Source organism: Oncorhynchus tshawytscha, unplaced genomic scaffold (assembly GCF_018296145.1).
Source record: "Oncorhynchus tshawytscha isolate Ot180627B unplaced genomic scaffold, Otsh_v2.0 Un_scaffold_339_pilon_pilon, whole genome shotgun sequence".
Classification (NCBI taxonomy): Eukaryota; Metazoa; Chordata; class Actinopteri; order Salmoniformes; family Salmonidae; genus Oncorhynchus; species Oncorhynchus tshawytscha.
The window spans coordinates 452501-470000 of NW_024609815.1; the positions used below are offsets into that span (position 1 = coordinate 452501).

Sequence of the window (17500 nt, forward strand, 5' to 3'; positions counted from 1 at the left end):
CTACGGCGGCCTTTCTCAATAGCAAGGCTATGCTCACTGAGTCTGTACATAGTCAAAGCTTTTCTTAATTTTGGGTCAGTCACAGTGGTCAGGTATTCTGCCGCTGTGTACTCTCTGTGTAGGGCCAAATAGCATTCTAGTTTGCTCTGTTTTTTTGTTAATTCTTTCCAATGTGTCAAGTAATTATATTTTTGTTTTCTCATGATTTGGTTGATCTCTCTCTCTCTCTCTCTCTCTCTCTCTCTCTCTCAGAGTGACCTGTGGTCTCTGGGTATAACAGCTATAGAAATGGCAGAAGGAGCCCCTCGTAAGTATAGACACACAGACACACACACACACACACACACACTGGTATTAACTATTTTCTGTCCATCTGCAGCGTTGTGTGACATGCACCCAATGAGAGCCCTCTTCCTGATCCCACGAAATCCCGCCCCCAGACTCAAGTCCAAGAAGTGGTGAGTCTGCATCACACACACACACACACACACACACACACACACACACTAATATCCTGATTATTACGAAGAAATGAAATAAAATAATAATAACTTTCAGGTCTAAGAAGTTCCAGTCCTTCATTGAGAGTTGCTTGGTGAAGAGTCATGGTCAGAGACCCAGCACAGAGCAGCTGTTGAAGCACCCCTTCATCAGAGAGCTGCCCAACGAACGACAGATCCGCATCCAACTGAAGGACCACATCGACAGAACCAAGAAGAAACGTGGAGAGAGGGGTGAGACAGATATCAGTAGTCTGGAACACAAATAGAGTATGATGCTCACTTCTCCTCCTGAGAGATCTGATGTGTTAGGTCACTTCTCCTCCTGAGAGATCTGATGTGTTAGGTCACTTCTCCTCCTGAGAGATCTGATGTGTTAGGTCACTTCTCCTCCTGGGAGATCTGATGTGTTAGGTCACTTCTCCTCCTTGGAGATCTGATGAGTTAGGTCACTTCTCCTCCTTGGAGATCTGATGTGTTAGGTCACTTCTCCTCCTGAGAGATCTGATGTGTTAGGTCACTTCTCCTCCTGGAGATCTGATGTGTTGGTCACTTCTCCTCCTGGGAGATCTGATGTGTTAGGTCACTTCTCCTCCTGAGAGATCTGATGTGTTAGGTCACTTCTCCTCCTGGGAGATCTGATGTGTTAGGTCACTTCTCCTCCTGAGAGATCTGATGTGTTAGGTCACTTCTCCTCCTGGGAGATCTGATGTGTTAGGTCACTTCTCCTCCTGGGAGATCTGATGAGTTAGTCATCTGATCTGATGTGTTAGGTCACTTCTCCTCCTGGGAGATCTGATGTGTTAGGCCACTTCTCCTCCTTGGAGATCTGATGTGTTAGGTCACTTCTCCTCCTGGGAGATCTGATGTGTTAGGTCACTTCTCCTCCTGGGAGATCTGATGTGTTAGTCACTTCTCCTCCTGGGAGATCTGATGTGTTAGGTCACTTCTCCTCCTGAGAGATCTGATGTGTTAGGTCACTTCTCCTCCTGGGAGATCTGATGTGTTAGGTCACTTCTCCTCCTGGGAGATCTGATGTGTTAGGTCACTTCTCCTCCTGGGAGATCTGATGTGTTAGGTCACTTCTCCTCCTGAGAGATCTGATGTGTTAGGTCACTTCTCCTCCTGAGAGATCTGATGTGTTAGGTCACTTCTCCTCCTGGGAGATCTGATGTGTTAGGTCACTTCTCCTCCTGGGAGATCTGATGTGTTAGGTCACTTCTCCTCTGAGAGATCTGATGTGAGTCACTTCTCCTCCTGGGAGATCTGATGTGTTAGGTCACTTCTCCTCCTGGGAGATCTGATGTGTTAGGTCACTTCTCCTCCTGGGAGATCTCCTCCTGGGAGATCTGATGTGTTAGGTCACTTCTCCTCCTGAGAGATCTGATGTGTTAGGTCACTTCTCCTCCTGGGAGATCTCATGTGTTAGGTCACTTCTCCTCCTGGGAGATCTGATGTGTTAGGTCACTTCTCCTGGGAGATCTGATGTGTTAGGTCACTTCTCCTCCTGGGAGATCTGATGTGTTAGGTCACTTCTCCTCCTGAGAGATCTGATGTGTTAGGTCACTTCTCCTCCTGGGAGATCTGATGTGTTAGGTCACTTCTCCTCCTGGGAGATCTGATGTGTTAGGTCACTTCTCCTCCTGGGAGATCTGATGTGAGTCATCTGATCTGATGTGTTAGGCCACTTCTCCTCCACTTGTTCCTCCTGGGAGATCTGATGTGTTAGGTCACTTCTCCTCCTGGGAGATCTGATGTGTTTCACTTCTCCTCCTGAGAGATCTGATCTGTGTTAGGTCACTTCTCCTCCTGGGAGATCTGATGTGTTAGGTCACTTCTCCTCCTGGGAGATCTGATGTGTTAGGTCACTTCTCCTCCTGAGAGATCTGATGTGTTAGGTCACTTCTCCTCCTGGGAGATCTGATGTGTTAGGTCATCTGATGTGTTAGGTCACCTCTCCTCCTGGGAGATCTGATGTGTTAGGTCACTTCTCCTCCTGAGAGATCTGATGTGTTAGGTCACTTCTCCTCCTGAGAGATCTGATGTGTTAGGTCACTTCTCCTCCTGAGAGATCTGATGTGTTAGGTCACTTGTCCTCCTGAGAGATCTGATGTGTTAGGTCACTTCTCCTCCTGAGAGATCTGATGTGTTAGGCCACTTCTCCTCCTGGGAGATCTGATGTTAGGTCACTTCTCCTCCTGGGAGATCTGATGTGTTAGGTCACTTCTCCTCCTGGGAGATCTGATGTGTTAGTCACTTCTCCTCCTGAGAGATCTGATGTGTTAGGCCACTTCTCCTCCTGGGAGATCTGATGTGTTAGGTCACTTCTCCTCCTGGGAGATCTGATGTGAGTCACTTCTCCTCCTGAGATCTGATGTGTTAGGTCACTTCTCCTCCTGAGAGATCTGATGTGTTAGGTCACTTCTCCTCCTGGGAGATCTGTCACTTCTCCTCCTGGGAGATCTGATGTGTTAGGTCACCTCTCCTCCTGGGAGATCTGATGTGTTAGGTCACTTCTCCTCCTGAGAGATCTGATGTGTTAGGTCACTTCTCCTCCTGAGAGATCTGATGTGTTAGGTCACTTCTCCTCCTGAGAGATCTGATGTGTTAGGTCACTTGTCCTCCTGAGAGATCTGATGTGTTAGGTCACTTCTCCTCCTGAGAGATCTGATGTGTTAGGTCACTTCTCCTCCTGAGAGATCTGATGTGTTAGGTCACTTCTCCTCCTGAGAGATCTGATGTGTTAGGTCACTTCTCCTCCTGAGAGATCTGATGTGTTAGCCCTTTATAACCGACTGGTGTGTGTGTTCTTCTGCAGATGAGACAGAATATGAGTACAGCGGGAGTGAAGAGGAGGAAGAGGAGCGAGACGTGGGGGAGCCAAGGTAACACACACACAACAAACACAGTCTCTCATTGGTCCAATTTCCACTCACACACTCTTCTGACTGGTCCTTCCCCAGCTCAATCATTAACATCCCTGGTGAGTCGACGTTAAGGCGGGACTTCCTGCGTCTGCAGCTGGCCAATAAGGAACGCTCTGAGGCTCTGAGGCGCCAGCAGTTGGAACAACAGCAGAACGAGGAACACAAGCGCCTCCTACTGGCCGAACGACAGAAACGCATAGAGGAGCAGAAAGAGCAGAGGAGGAGACTGGAGGAGGTAGGACACACTCATGTATACACACACACACCCACGCACGCACACACATATGTTTACCTCTCTTTTTCTGTCCAACAGCAACAGTGCAGGGAGCGTGAGTTGAGGAAGCAGCAGGAGAGAGAACAGAGGAGGCGCTATGAGGAGATGGAACAAATACGGAGAGATGAGGATAGGAGGCACGCGGAGAGAGAACAGGTACACACTTTGACTTCCTCCTGAAGTGTTCCTTGTTCTCTCTCTTCCTGCTGCTACGGTGTATAGGAGTATATCTGTCTCTTGTTCTCTCTGTTTCCTGTTCTCTCCTTCCCTCCAGGCTGCATTAGGAGAACATCTCTGTCTGACTCTCTCTTTCTGTTTCCTGTTCTCTCCTTCCCTCCAGGCTGCATTAGGAGAACATCTCTGTCTGACTCTCTCTTTCTGTTTCCTGTTCTCTCCTTCCCTCCATGCTGCATTAGGAGAACATCTCTGTCTGACTCTCTCTTTCTGTTTCCTGTTCTCTCCTTCCCTCCATGCTGCGTTGTGATAGGAGTATATCCGTAGACAGCTGGAGGAGGAACAGAGACAGTTAGAGATCCTACAGCAACAGCTTCTACAGGAGCAGGCTCTACTGCTGGTAACACTGTTACCCCTGCATGTCTATGTATATATACCCCTGACCTCTCACCCCTGACCCCTCAATAACTTCTGCAGGAGCATGCCCATTGTATACCTGCATGCATGTATACATCTACCTACCACCCTCCTCTCAAGTCTGACCCCTCAACCCTGTGAAACTACAGCTACAGAGCCTGGGGTGTAGACCTGTACTTTGTCCCTGTGTCCAGTGTTTGTTATTCCTCGTTCCTCTCTGCAAGTCCTTACCCTGCAAGGAACCCCCCTCCCCAGCCCCATCAAATCACCCATCAAATCACATCCCATTTTATTTGTCACATGCGCCGAATACGACAGGTGTAGACCTTACCGTGAAAAGCCGAATACGGCAGGTGTAGTAGACCTTACTGTGAAAAGCCGAATACGGCAGGTGTAGACCTTACCGTGAAAAGCCGAATACGGCAGGTGTAGACCTTACCGTGAAAAGCCGAATACGGCAGGTGTAGACCTTACCGTGAAAGCCGAATACGGCAGGTGTAGACCTTACCGTGAATACGGCAGGTGTAGACCGTGAAAAGCCGAATACGGCAGGTGTAGACCTTACCGTGAAAAGCCGAATACGGCAGGTGTAGTAGACCTTACCAGGTGTAGACCTTACCGTGAAAAGCCGAATACGACAGGTGTAGACCGAATACCGTGACCTTACCGTGAAAAGCCGAATACGACAGGTAGTAGTAGACCTTACCGTGAAAAGCCGAATACGACAGGTGTAGTAGACCTTACCGTGAAAAGCCGAATACGACAGGTGTAGTAGACCTTACCGTGAAAAGCCGAATACGACAGGTGTAGTAGACCTTACCGTGAAAAGCCGAATACGACAGGTGTAGTAGACCTTACCGTGAAAAGCCGAATACGACAGGTGTAGACCTTACCGTGAATAGCCGAATACGACAGGTGTAGTAGACCTTACCGTGAAAAGCCGAATACGGCAGGTGTAGTAGACCTTACCGTGAAAAGCTGAATACGACAGGTGTAGACCTTACCGTGAAAAGCCGAATACGACAGGTGTAGACCTTACCGTGAAAAGCCGAATACGACAGGTGTAGTAGACCTTACCGTGAAAAGCCGAATACGACAGGTGTAGACCTTACTGTGAAAAGCCGAATACGACAGGTGTAGACCTTACCGTGAAAAGCCGAATACGGCAGGTGTAGACCTTACCGTGAAAAGCCGAATACGACAGGTGTAGACCTTACCGTGAAAAGCCGAATACGGCAGGTGTAGTAGACCTTACCGTGAAAAGCCGAATACGGCAGGTGTAGTAGACCTTACCGTGACAGGTGTAGTAGACCTTACCGTGAAAAGCCGAATACGACAGGTGTAGTAGACCTTACCGTGAAAGCCGAATACGGCAGGTGTAGACCTTACCGTGAAAAGCCGATTATGACAAGTGTAGACCTTACCGTGAAAAGCCGAATACGGCAGGTGTAGACCTTACTGTGAAAAGCCGATTACGACAAGTGTAGACCTTACCGTGAAAAGCCGAATACGACAAGTGTAGACCTTACCGTGAATAGCCGAATACGACAAGTGTAGACCTTACCGTGAAAAGCCGAATTCGACAAGTGTAGACCTTACTGTGAAAGCCGAATACGACAGGTGTAGACCTTACCGTGAAAAGCTTACTTACAAGCCCTTAAAACCAACAATGCAGTTCAAGAAATAGAGTTAAGAAAATATTTGCTAAATAAACTAAAGTAAAAAATGCAATAAAAAGTAACACGGAGCCGGTGTGCAGGTTAGTCGAGGTAATTTGTACATGGATCATGGAACGTCCCTGTGAGCCCTGTCCTGTATGGATCCTATTGGTCAACCTGTCCTGTGTGGAGTGATGCTATTGGTCATGTGTGTCATGTGTCTCTGTTGCTTGGCATTGTGCTGTCATGATAGTGATTTGGTTAAGATCGGATAATAACAGCCTTCCATGTGTGTGTGTGTGTGTGTGTGTGTGTGTCCATAGGAGTATAAGCGTAAGCAGATTGAGGAACAACATCAAGCCGAGAGACTACAGAGACAGTTACAACAGGAGGTAACACTTGGCTCTTATGATGATGTCATATAACAATGGTGTTGAATAATTGAAGAGATGGTCAACTGTTGCCTATTTGTTTTGTAGAGAGCCTACCTGGTGTCTCTACAACAGCAGCAACAACAACAAAACCAAGATGGCCGACCAGGCGAGAAGAAACCTCTGTATCACTATAAAGACTCAGCTAGTCCTACTGACAAACCTGCATGGGCTAAAGAGGTACACACACAGACTCTGGAGAGACTCTGGTCTCGGGACAACATTCATAACTGAAGATCATGAGTACAGTCTCAGTCTAACTACAACATTGTCTGTGTAGTGGTGCATACAGTGTGGATCGGAACAAGATATTGTGTTCCATTGTTACAGTTCTCTTGTGTGTTTTATATTTGTGTGTGTGTGTGTGTGTGTGTGTGTGTGTGTGTGTGTGTGTGAGTGTGAGTGTGTGTGCTTGTTTAACTTCTACCCCACCTTGTCTACAGGTCTTGAAGCAGCAGCCACACCCCCAGAGCCACTCACCCCGCCCTTTCCTCAGACAAAGCCACTCCTTCAACCAACCTTCATCCCCCATTCCCTCCCACGCCAACCTCCCTCGCCGAGCCCCCTCCGACTCCACCCCTCCCCCTCACATCTGTATCTCCCTGGAGACCAGGGATCTAGTAGATCCCATTCTGAAACAGGAGATCAGCCAGCAGGTTAGAGAGATAAGCGCTCCGAAAGCCGGTCAGAGGGTGGTCAGACAGAAAGAAAGAGGACACAATACCGGAGCCAACCACCAGGGGGTACCACACAACAACCGGAGGCCAAAAGGGCCTAGCGAAGCCGGTCAGAAGGCTGGTCAGCAAGACCGAGGACGCAGTCCCAGACCTAAACACCCAGGGCCACAACACAACCCCAACCAGGGGCCACAGCATAAAGGGAAGGGGCAACAGGCTGGCTTTAACCGAGGCCTCAGCCCTAACCCCAAACCCAACCAAGCCCCCAAAGAGAACCCCATCTCTAATCCCCAAGCCCCTAAACAAAAGGCCCTCAATGGGCCAGCCTGGGCACCCAGCTCCCGCCCCAACCAGGGACATAACCTGGGGGTGAAAGACCAGGGGCAGATATGGGTCAGTGGCCGTAGTGGCAGCTCCATCTCCCCCTGTCGTAGAATAGACGTAGAAGTAAATGACATAGATGTAGAAACAGACTCCTCTTCCTCCTCTCATTCTAATTCTTCTTTCCTCTACCCCTCTCCTGATCATGATCTTAAAGGCAGCTCTCTGTTTCCCTGTCGTATACTAGATGTAGAAATAGATGAACTAGATATAGAAATGGAGGAACTAGAAAAGAGGGAGTTGGATTGTTGGAGGTATAGAGAGGAGGAGAGGGAAAGGGGTAGAGAGGGAGGTGTGGGGGGTTTGAGGATGGCTTCCAGCCATGAGAGTCTGTTGGGATCCTATGGGGGTCACACGAATTCTGACCTCTACCCCCGACCCATAACCCCTGACCTGTCAGCCTCTGCACCGGCAGGCCGGCTACGCCCTTTCCTGTCCTCCAATCAAAATCACTTCCTGGCTCCTGAATCCTCCAAGCAGAGTCCGTTCCTCCAAGTCCCCGGCTGGGCACCTCCCCCTCTGAACAGAGTGAAGTGTGAGGTCAGTGATGATGATGATGAGGTCACGACCTCTAACCTGGACCTGACTTCCTCTGCTCCAGCTAACATGCTCAGATCACACCTGGCCCAGGCCATGCCCATTAGATCCAAGCAGTCATCCCTCTCTCGGTCCTCCCTCTCTTTCCCCCCCCTTTGTTCTCCTGGTAAGAGCTCAGGTCCTCTGAAACAGTTAGTTTTAGCCTTAAATTGGATGGGCCTCTCGCCCCGAGGGTCACCTAGAACCTCACCCCAAACCTCAGCCAGAAACTCCCCCTCACACTCCCGACCTGAGTCCCCATGTCATCTCTCCCTCAATTCCCCTCCAGCTCCATTCTACCACTCCCAGTATCTCACACCCTGCTCCTCCCCCTACCTCACCCCTATGTGTTCTCCTCACCCCTCTCCCGGTGGCTCCCCCTTCGGCTCCCAGTCCCAGCTCACTATCAGACCACTAGCTGCTAGCCACTAGCCACACTCGCACACTCACACAGATAGATAGACACACACAGACAGACACACACAGACAGACAGACAGACAGACAGACAGACAGATAGATAGATAGATAGATAGATAGATAGATAGATAGATAGATAGATAGATAGATAGATAGATAGATAGATAGATAGATAGATAGATAGATAGATAGATAGATAGATAGATAGATAGATAGATAGATAGATAGATAGATAGATAGATAGATAGATAGATAGATAGATAGACACACAGACAGATAGATAGACACACAGACAGACAGATAGATATCTCCATTCTTTCTTTCTAGATAGATAGATAGACAGACAGACAGACAGACAGACAGACAGACAGACAGACAGACAGACAGACATATATTCTTTATTTGTAGATTAAACTAAATATTATACATTTCTATATTTTATACTATTTTGTACTACAACATTGTTTCAACTTCATATAGCTCAGTTGGTTCATCCTTACCCACCTACCTCCGATAGTCCCCAATCCAATCAAAACAAATATCTAGAAGAACCAGCCCCCCAGACTCCTTCTCTGTCAGGGTGCCTCCCCTAACACCCCACCCCCCCCAACCGCCCCTCCTTCTGGAGGTTGATGATGTCACAGCAAGGACTCCATACGTGTCACATCCTGTTTACGGTCAGTTAGCCAATTGCAGTTCAGCTTGGTGATGGGTGCTGGCAATTCAGGTCTCAGCCGGGTGAATGCCAATCAGGTCTCAGCTTGGTGCTGGGTGGAGGCCAATCAGGACTCTCTTTAGTGCTGGCCAATCGGTGGTGGACTATATTTTCTCTGGGATCACAGACCAACATGGATTCTCAACATTTCAGATTCTCTTTTCTGCTAGAATGATATACCCTCCAACTCCGCCTCTCCTCCATCCCCCTCTCCTCTATCCTCCCCTCCATCCCCCTCTCCGCCTCTCCTCACCTGTCCTCCATCCCCCTGTCCTCCATCCCCCTCTCCTCCTCTCCTCCATCCCCCTGTGCTCCATCCCCCTCTCCTCCTCTCCTCCATCCCCCTCTCCTCCATCCTCCTCTCCTCCATCCCCATCTCCGCGTCTCCTCCATCCCTCTCTCCTCCATCCTCCTCTCCTCCATCCCCATCTCCACGTCTCCTCCATTCCCATCTCCTCCTCTCCTCCATCCCCCTCTCCGCCTCTCCTCCATCCACCTCTCCTCTATCCCCCTCTCCTCCTCTCCTCCATTCCCCTCTCCTCCTCTCCTCCATTCCCCTCTCCTCCTCTCCTCCATCCGCCTCTCTTCAATCCTCCTCTCCTCCGTCCTCCTCTCCTCCATTCCCCTCTCCTCTGTCTCCTTCATCCCCCTCTCTGCCTCTCCTCCATCCCCCTCTCCTCCTCTCCTCCATCCCCCTCTCCTCCATCCTCCTCTCCTCCATCCCCCTCTCCTCCATCCCCCTCTCCTCCTCTCCTCATCCCCCTATCCTCCTCTCCTCCATCCCCCTCTCCGCCTCTCCTCCATCCCCCTCTCCGCCTCTCCTCCATCCCCCTCTTCTCTTCCAACTCGGCCTCTCCTCCATCCCCCTCTCCCCCTCTCCTCCATCCCCCTCTCCTCCATCCCCCTCCTCCATCCCCCTCTCTGCCTCTCCTCCATCCCCCTCTCCTCCTCTCCTCCATCCCTCTCTCCTCCATCCCCCTCTCCTCCTCTCCTCCATCCCTCTCTCCTCCATCCCCCCCTCCTCCGCCTCTCCTCCATCCCCCTCTTCTCCTCCAACACGGCCTCTCCTCCATCCCCTCTCCTCCATCCCCCTCCTCCTCTCCTCCATCCCTCTCTCCTCCATCCCCCTCTCCTCTTCTCCTCCATCCCTCTCTCCTCTTCTCCTCCATCCCCCTCCCCCTCTCCTTCTCTCCTCCATCCCCCTCTCCTCCTCTCCTCCATCCCTCTCTCCTCCATCCCCCTCTTCTCCTCCAACTCGGCCTCTCCTCCATCCCCCTCTCCTCCTCTCCTCCATCCCCTCTCCGCCTCTCCTCCATCCCCCCTCTCCTCCTCTCCTCCATCCCCTCTCCTCCATCCCCCCCCCTCTCCTCCATCCCCCCTCTCCGCCTCTCCTCCATCCCCCTCCTCCATCCCCCTCTCTGCCTCTCCTCCATCCCCCTCTCCTCCTCTCCTCCATCCCCCTCTCCTTCTCTCCTCGATCCCCCTCTCCTCCATCCCCCTCTCCTTCTCTCCTCCATCCCCCTCTCCTCCTCTCCTCCATCCCTCTCTCCTCCATCCTCCTCTCCTCCATCCCCCTCTCCTCCATCCCCCCCCCTCTCCTCCATCCCCCTCTCCTCCCCTCTCTATCCTCCCTCTCCTCCTCCTATCATCCCCGCTCTCTCTATCATCCCCGTGCTCTCTCTCTATCATCCCCGCGCTCTCTCTATCATCCCGCGCTCTCTATCATCCCCATGCTCTCTATCATCCCGCTCGCTCTCTCTATCATCCCGCGCTCTCTATCATCCCCCGCTCTCTATTATCCGCTCGCTCTCTCTATCATCCCGCTCGCTCTCTCTATCATCCCCGCTCTCTATCATCCCCGCTCGCTCTCTCTATCATCCCCCGCTCGCTCTCTCTATCTATCCCCGCGCTCTCTATCATCCCCGCTCGCGCTCTCTATCATCCCTGCGCTCTCTATCATCCACGCGCTCTCTATCATCCCCGCTCGCTCTCTCTATCATCCCGCTCGCTCTCTCTATCATCCCCCTCTCGCTCTATCTCTCTATCATCCTCTCTCGCTCTCTCTCTATCATCCCGCTCGCTCTCTCTCTATCATCCCCGCTCTCTCTATCATCCCCTCGCTCTCTCTATCATCATCCTATCTCGCTCTCTCTCTATCATCCCGCTCGCTCTCTCTCTATCATCCCCGCTCTCTCTCTATCATCCTTTCGCTCTCTCTCTATCATCCTCGCTCTCTCTCTCTATCATCCCCGCGCTCTCTCTCTATCATCCCCGCTCGCTCTCTCTCTATCATCCCCGCGCTCTCTCTCTATCATCCCCGCTCGCTCTCTCTCTATCATCCCCCTCGCTCTCTCTCTATCATCCCCGCTCGCTCTCTCTCTATCATCCCCGCTATCACTCTCTCTATCATCCCCACTCGCTCTCTCTCTATCATCCCCGCGCTCTCTCTCTATCATCCCTCTATCTCGCTCTCTCTCTATCTATCCCCGCGCTCTCTCTCTATCATCCCGCTCGCTCTCTCTCTATCATCCCGCTCGCTCTCTCTCTATCATCCCCGCTCGCTCTCTCTCTATCATCCCCGCTCTCTTTCTATCATCCCTGCGCGCTATCTCGCTCTATCATCCCGCTCTCTATCATCCCCGCTCGCTCTCTCTATCATCCCCGCTCGCTCTCTATCATCATCCTATCATCCGCTCTCTCTATCATCCCCGCGCTCTCTCTATCATCCCGCGCTCTCTCTCATCATCCCGCTCGCTCTCTCTATCATCCCCGCTCGCTCTCTCTATCATCCCCGCGCTCTCTCTCTATCATCCCCGCTCGCTCTCTCTCTATCATCCCCCCTCGCTCTCTCTCTATCATCCCCTCGCTCTCTCTCTATCTCTCTCTCTATCATCCCTCTATCATCCCTCTCTCTCTATCATCCCTCGCTCTCTCTCTATCATCCCCCGCTCTCTCTCTCTATCATCTCTATCATCCCGCTCTCTCTATCATCCCCGCTCTCTCTATCATCCCCTATCGCTCTCTCTATCATCCCCGCTCTCTCTCTATCATCCCTGCGCTCTCTCTCTATCATCCCTGCGCTCTCTCTATCATCCCCGCTCTCTCTATCATCCCCTCGCTCTCTCTCTATCATCCCCTCGCTCTCTCTCTATCATCCCGCGCTCTCTCTATCATCCCCGCGCTCTCTCTATCATCCCGCGCTCTCTCTATCATCCCCGCGCTCTCTATATCATCCCCGCGCTCTCTCTCTATCATCCCTCGGCTCTCTCTATCATCCCTCTCTCTCTCTATCATCCCCGCGCTCTCTTTCTATCATCCCCTCTATCATCACTCTCTCTATCATCCCGCGCTCTCTCTCTATCATCCCTCGCTCTCTATCATCTATCATCCCCGCCTCTCTCTCTCTATCATCCTGCGCTCTCTCTCTATCATCCCAGCGCTCTCTCTCTATCATCCCCGCTCTCTCTATCATCCCAGCGCGCTCTCTCTATCATCCCCGCGCTCTCTCTATCATCCCAGCGCTCTCTCTCTATCATCCCTGCTCGCTCTCTCTATCATCCCCGCGCTCTCTCTATCATCCCGCGCTCTCTCTATATCATCCCAGCGCTCTCTCTCTATCATCCTGCTCGCTCTCTCTCTATCATCCCAGCACTCTCTCTCTCTCTATCATCCCCGCGCTCTCTCTCTATCATCCCAGCGCTCTCTCTCTATCATCCCCTTCTCTCTCTCCATCTCTCAGTTACAGCTTGTAGAGGAGGACCAGTTGATTCTAACCATTAATTGCATGATTGATTGCTCGGATCAACATGCAATGATGAACCTGCCTCAGAACACTGTAGACAACACCATTTTAACCTGTTGGTAATGTCCAGGTAGTTTAATAATCATGATGATGTGTCAGGTGGAGGAGCGGTCCAAGCTGAACAGACAGAGTTCTCCAGCGCTGCAGCATAAGGCCGTCTTTCTAGATAGATAGATAGATAGATAGACAGACAGACAGACAGACAGACAGACAGACAGACAGACAGACAGACATATATTCTTTATTTGTAGATTAAACTAAATATTATACATTTCTATATTTTATACTATTTTGTACTACAACATTGTTTCAACTTCATATAGCTCAGTTGGTTCATCCTTACCCACCTACCTCCGATAGTCCCCAATCCAATCAAAACAAATATCTAGAAGAACCAGCCCCCAGACTCCTTCTCTGTCAGGGTGCCTCCCTAACACCCCACCCCCCCCCCCCAACCGCCCCTCCTTCTGGAGGTTGATGATGTCACAGCAAGGACTCCATACGTGTCACATCCTGTTTACGGTCAGTTAGCCAATTGCAGTTCAGCTTGGTGATGGGTGCTGGCAATTCAGGTCTCAGCCGGGTGAATGCCAATCAGGTCTCAGCTTGGTGCTGGGTGGAGGCCAATCAGGACTCTCTTTAGTGCTGGCCAATCGGTGGTGGACTATATTTTCTCTGGGATCACAGACCAACATGGATTCTCAACATTTCAGATTCTCTTTTCTGCTAGAATGATATACCCTCCAACTCCGCCTCTCCTCCATCCCCCTCTCCTCTATCCTCCCCTCCATCCCCCTCTCCGCCTCTCCTCACCTGTCCTCCATCCCCTGTCCTCCATCCCCCTCTCCTCCTCTCCTCCATCCCCCTGTGCTCCATCCCCCTCTCCTCCTCTCCTCCATCCCCCTCTCCTCCATCCTCCTCTCCTCCATCCCCATCTCCGCGTCTCCTCCATCCCTCTCTCCTCCATCCTCCTCTCCTCCATCCCCATCTCCACGTCTCCTCCATTCCCATCTCCTCCTCTCCTCCATCCCCCTCTCCGCCTCTCCTCCATCCACCTCTCCTCTATCCCCCTCTCCTCCTCTCCTCCATTCCCCTCTCCTCCTCTCCTCCATTCCCCTCTCCTCCTCTCCTCCATCCGCCTCTCTTCAATCCTCCTCTCCTCCGTCCTCCTCTCCTCCATTCCCCTCTCCTCTGTCTCCTTCATCCCCCTCTCTGCCTCTCCTCCATCCCCCTCTCCTCCTCTCCTCCATCCCCTCTCCTCCATCCTCCTCTCCTCCATCCCCCTCTCCTCCATCCCCCTCTCCTCCTCTCCTCATCCCCCTATCCTCCTCTCCTCCATCCCCCTCTCCGCCTCTCCTCCATCCCCCTCTCCGCCTCTCCTCCATCCCCCTCTTCTCTTCCAACTCGGCCTCTCCTCCATCCCCCTCTCCCCCTCTCCTCCATCCCCTCTCCTCCATCCCCCCTCCTCCATCCCCTCTCTGCCTCTCCTCCATCCCCCTCTCCTCCTCTCCTCCATCCCTCTCTCCTCCATCCCCCTCTCCTCCTCCATCCCCTCTCTGCCTCTCCTCCATCCCCCTCTCATCCCTCTCCTCCATCCCCCTTCTCCTCCATCCTCCTCTCCTCCATCCCCTCTCCTCCATCCCCCTCTCCTCCTCTCCTCTCCTCCATCCTCCTCTCCTCCATCCCCCTCTCCTCTTCTCCTCCATCCCTCTCTCCTCTTCTCCTCCATCCCCTCTTCCTTCTCTCTCCTCCATCCCCCTCTCCTCCTCTCCTCCATCCCCCTCTCCTCCATCCCCTCTCCTCCTCCCCCTCGGCCTCTCCTCCATCCCCTCCTCCTCCTCTCCTCCATCCCCCCTCCGCCTCTCCTCCATCCCCCTCTCCTCCTCTCCTCCATCCGCCTCTCCATCCCTCTCCTCTCCTCCATCCCCCCCTCTCCTCCATCCCCCTCCATCCCCCCTCTTCTCTCCTCCATCCCCCTCCTCCATCCCCCTCTCCTCCATCCCCTCTCCTTCTCTCCTCCATCCCCCCTCTCCTCCATCCCCCTCTCCTCTCTCCTCCATCCCCCTCTCCTCTCTCCTCCATCCCCCTCTCCTTCTCTCCTCCATCCCCCTCTCTCTCCATCCCCCTCTCCTCCATCCCTCTCCTCCTCCATCCCCCTCTTCTCATCCCCTCGGCCTCTCCTATCATCCCCCTCTATCCTCCCCTCCTCTATCCCCTCTCCGCCTCTCTATCATCCGCCTCTATCATCCTCGCTCTCTATCCATCCGCTCGCTCTCTCTATCATCCCTCTCCTATCATCCCCCTATCATCCCGCTCGCTCTCTCTCCATCCCCCCCTCTCCATCCCCCTCGCTGCCTCTCTCCATCCCCCTCTCCTCCTCTCCTCCATCCCCCTCTCCTTCTCTCTATCATCCCCCTCGCTCTCCTATCCCCTCTCCTCTCTCTCTCCATCCCCCCTCTCTCTCTATCCATCCTCTCTCTCTCCATCCTCCCTCGCTCCTCTCTATCATCCCCGCTCGCTCTCTCTATCATCCCCGTGCTCTCTCTCTATCATCCCCGCTCGCTCTCTCTATCATCCCTCTCGCTCTCTATCATCCCCATGCTCTCTATCATCTCTCTCTCTCTATCATCCCCCCGGCTCTCTATCATCCCAGCGCTCTCTATCTATCATCCCGCTCGCTCTCTCTATCATCCCCGCTCGCTCTCTCTCTATCATCCCGCTCGCTCTCTATCATCCCCGCTCGCTCTCTCTCTATCATCCCCGCTCGCTCTCTCTATCATCCCCGCGCTCTCTATCATCCCTGCGCTCTCTATCATCCCCGCGCTCTCTATCATCCCCTTTCGCGCTCTCTATCATCCCATCTCGCTCTCTCTATCATCTCGCTCTCTCTCTATCATCCGCTGGCTCTCTATCATCCATCGCGCTCTCTCTATCATCCCCGCGCTCTCTATCATCCCCGCTCGCTCTCTCTATCATCCCGCTCGCTCTCTCTCTATCATCCCTTTCGCTCTCTCTATCATCCCCGCTCACTCTCTCTATCATCCGCGCGCTCTCTATCATCCCCGCTCGCTCTCTCTATCATCCCCGCTCGCTCTCTCTATCATCCCCGCTCGCTCTCTCTATCATCCCCGCTCGCTCTCTCTCTATCATCCTCTCTATCTCTCTCTCTATCATCCCCGCTCGCTCTCTCTATCATCCCCTCGCTCTCTCTCTATCATCCCTCGCTCTCTCTCTATCATCCCCTCGCTCTCTCTATCATCCCGCGCTCTCTCTCTATCATCCCCTCGCGCTCTCTCTATCATCCTCGCTCTCTCTCTATCATCCCTGTCTCTCTCTATCATCCCCGCTCTCTCTATCATCTGCTCTCTCTATCATCCGCGCTCTCTCTATCATCCCTCTCGCTCTCTCTCTATCATCCCGCTCTCTCTCTATCATCCCCGCTCTCTCTCTATCATCCCCCGCGCTCTCTCTCTATCATCCCCGCGCTCTCTCTCTATCAAGGCTCTCTCTATCTCTCTCTCTATCATCCCGCGCTCTCTCTCTATCATCCGCTCTCTCTCTATCATCCCCGCGCTCTCTCTCTATCTCTCTATCATCCCTCGCTCTCTCTATCATCTCTCTCTATTGTCCCGCTCTCTCTCTATCATCCCCGCGCTCTCTCTATCATCCCAGCGCTCTCTCTCTATCATCCCTGCGCTCTCTCTATCATCCCCGCTGCTCTCTCTATCATCCCCCTCGCTCTCTCTATCATCCGCGCTCTCTCTCTATCATCCCCACGCTCTCTCTCTATCATCCCCGCTCGCTCTCTCTCTATCTCGCTCTCTCTCTATCATCCCAGCGCTCTCTCTCTATCATCCCCCGCTCTCTCTCTATCATCCCGCTCTCTCTCTATCATCCCCGCTCGCTCTCTCTCTATCATCCCCGCTCGCTCTCTCTCTATCATCTTTTCGCTCTCTCTCTATCTCGCTCTCTCTCTATCATCCCCGCTCGCTCTCTCTCTATCATCCCTGCTCTCTCTCTATCATCTCTCTCTCTATCATCCCCGCTCGCTCTCTCTCTATCATCCCTCGCTCTCTCTCTATCATCCCTGCGCTCTCTCTATCATCCCGCGCTCTCTCTATCATCCCTCGCGCTCTCTCTATCATCCCCTCGCTCTCTCTCTATCATCCCCCGCTCTCTCTATCATCCCGCGCTCTCTATCATCCCAGCTACTCTCTCTATCATCTCGCTCTCTATCATCTATCGCGCTCTCTCTATCATCCCTGCTCTCTCTATCACATCGCTCTCTCTATCATCCCCGGCTCTCTCTATCATCCCCGCTCACTCTCTCTCTATCATCCCCTCGCTCTCTCTATCATCCCCGCTCTCTCTATCATCCCGCGCTCTCTCTCTATCATCCCGCGCTCTCTCTATCATCCTGCGCGCTCTCTCTATCATTATCCTCGCTCTCTCTCTATCATCCTGCTCTCTCTCTATCATCCCAGCACTCTCTCTCTATCATCCCCGCGCTCTCTCTATCATCCCGCGCTCTCTCTATCATCCCTCGCTCT

At 52.6% G+C, this 17500-nt stretch overlaps 1 protein-coding gene across 5 annotated transcripts in view; it reads left to right on the forward strand.

The window, feature by feature from the left end:
* The window catches only part of LOC112239037 (TRAF2 and NCK-interacting protein kinase-like), a 60050-nt gene that overhangs the window by 28801 nt on the left and 13749 nt on the right, over positions 1–17500 (forward strand). For 4 of the 5 annotated variants that reach the window (XM_042318735.1, XM_042318736.1, XM_042318737.1 and 1 more), the window contains exons 4-12: positions 253–307; positions 380–458; positions 559–734; positions 3319–3385; positions 3464–3662; positions 3741–3857; positions 6274–6342; positions 6430–6561; positions 13050–13103. In XM_042318735.1, coding sequence (XP_042174669.1) covers positions 253–307; positions 380–458; positions 559–734; positions 3319–3385; positions 3464–3662; positions 3741–3857; positions 6274–6342; positions 6430–6561; positions 13050–13103 — 948 coding nt within the window. Of the gene's footprint in view, positions 1–252; positions 308–379; positions 459–558; positions 735–3318; positions 3386–3463; positions 3663–3740; positions 3858–4188; positions 4276–6273; positions 6343–6429; positions 6562–13049; positions 13104–17500 lie in introns of all 5 variants that reach the window. The other variant, XM_042318739.1, reaches the window with a different exon arrangement.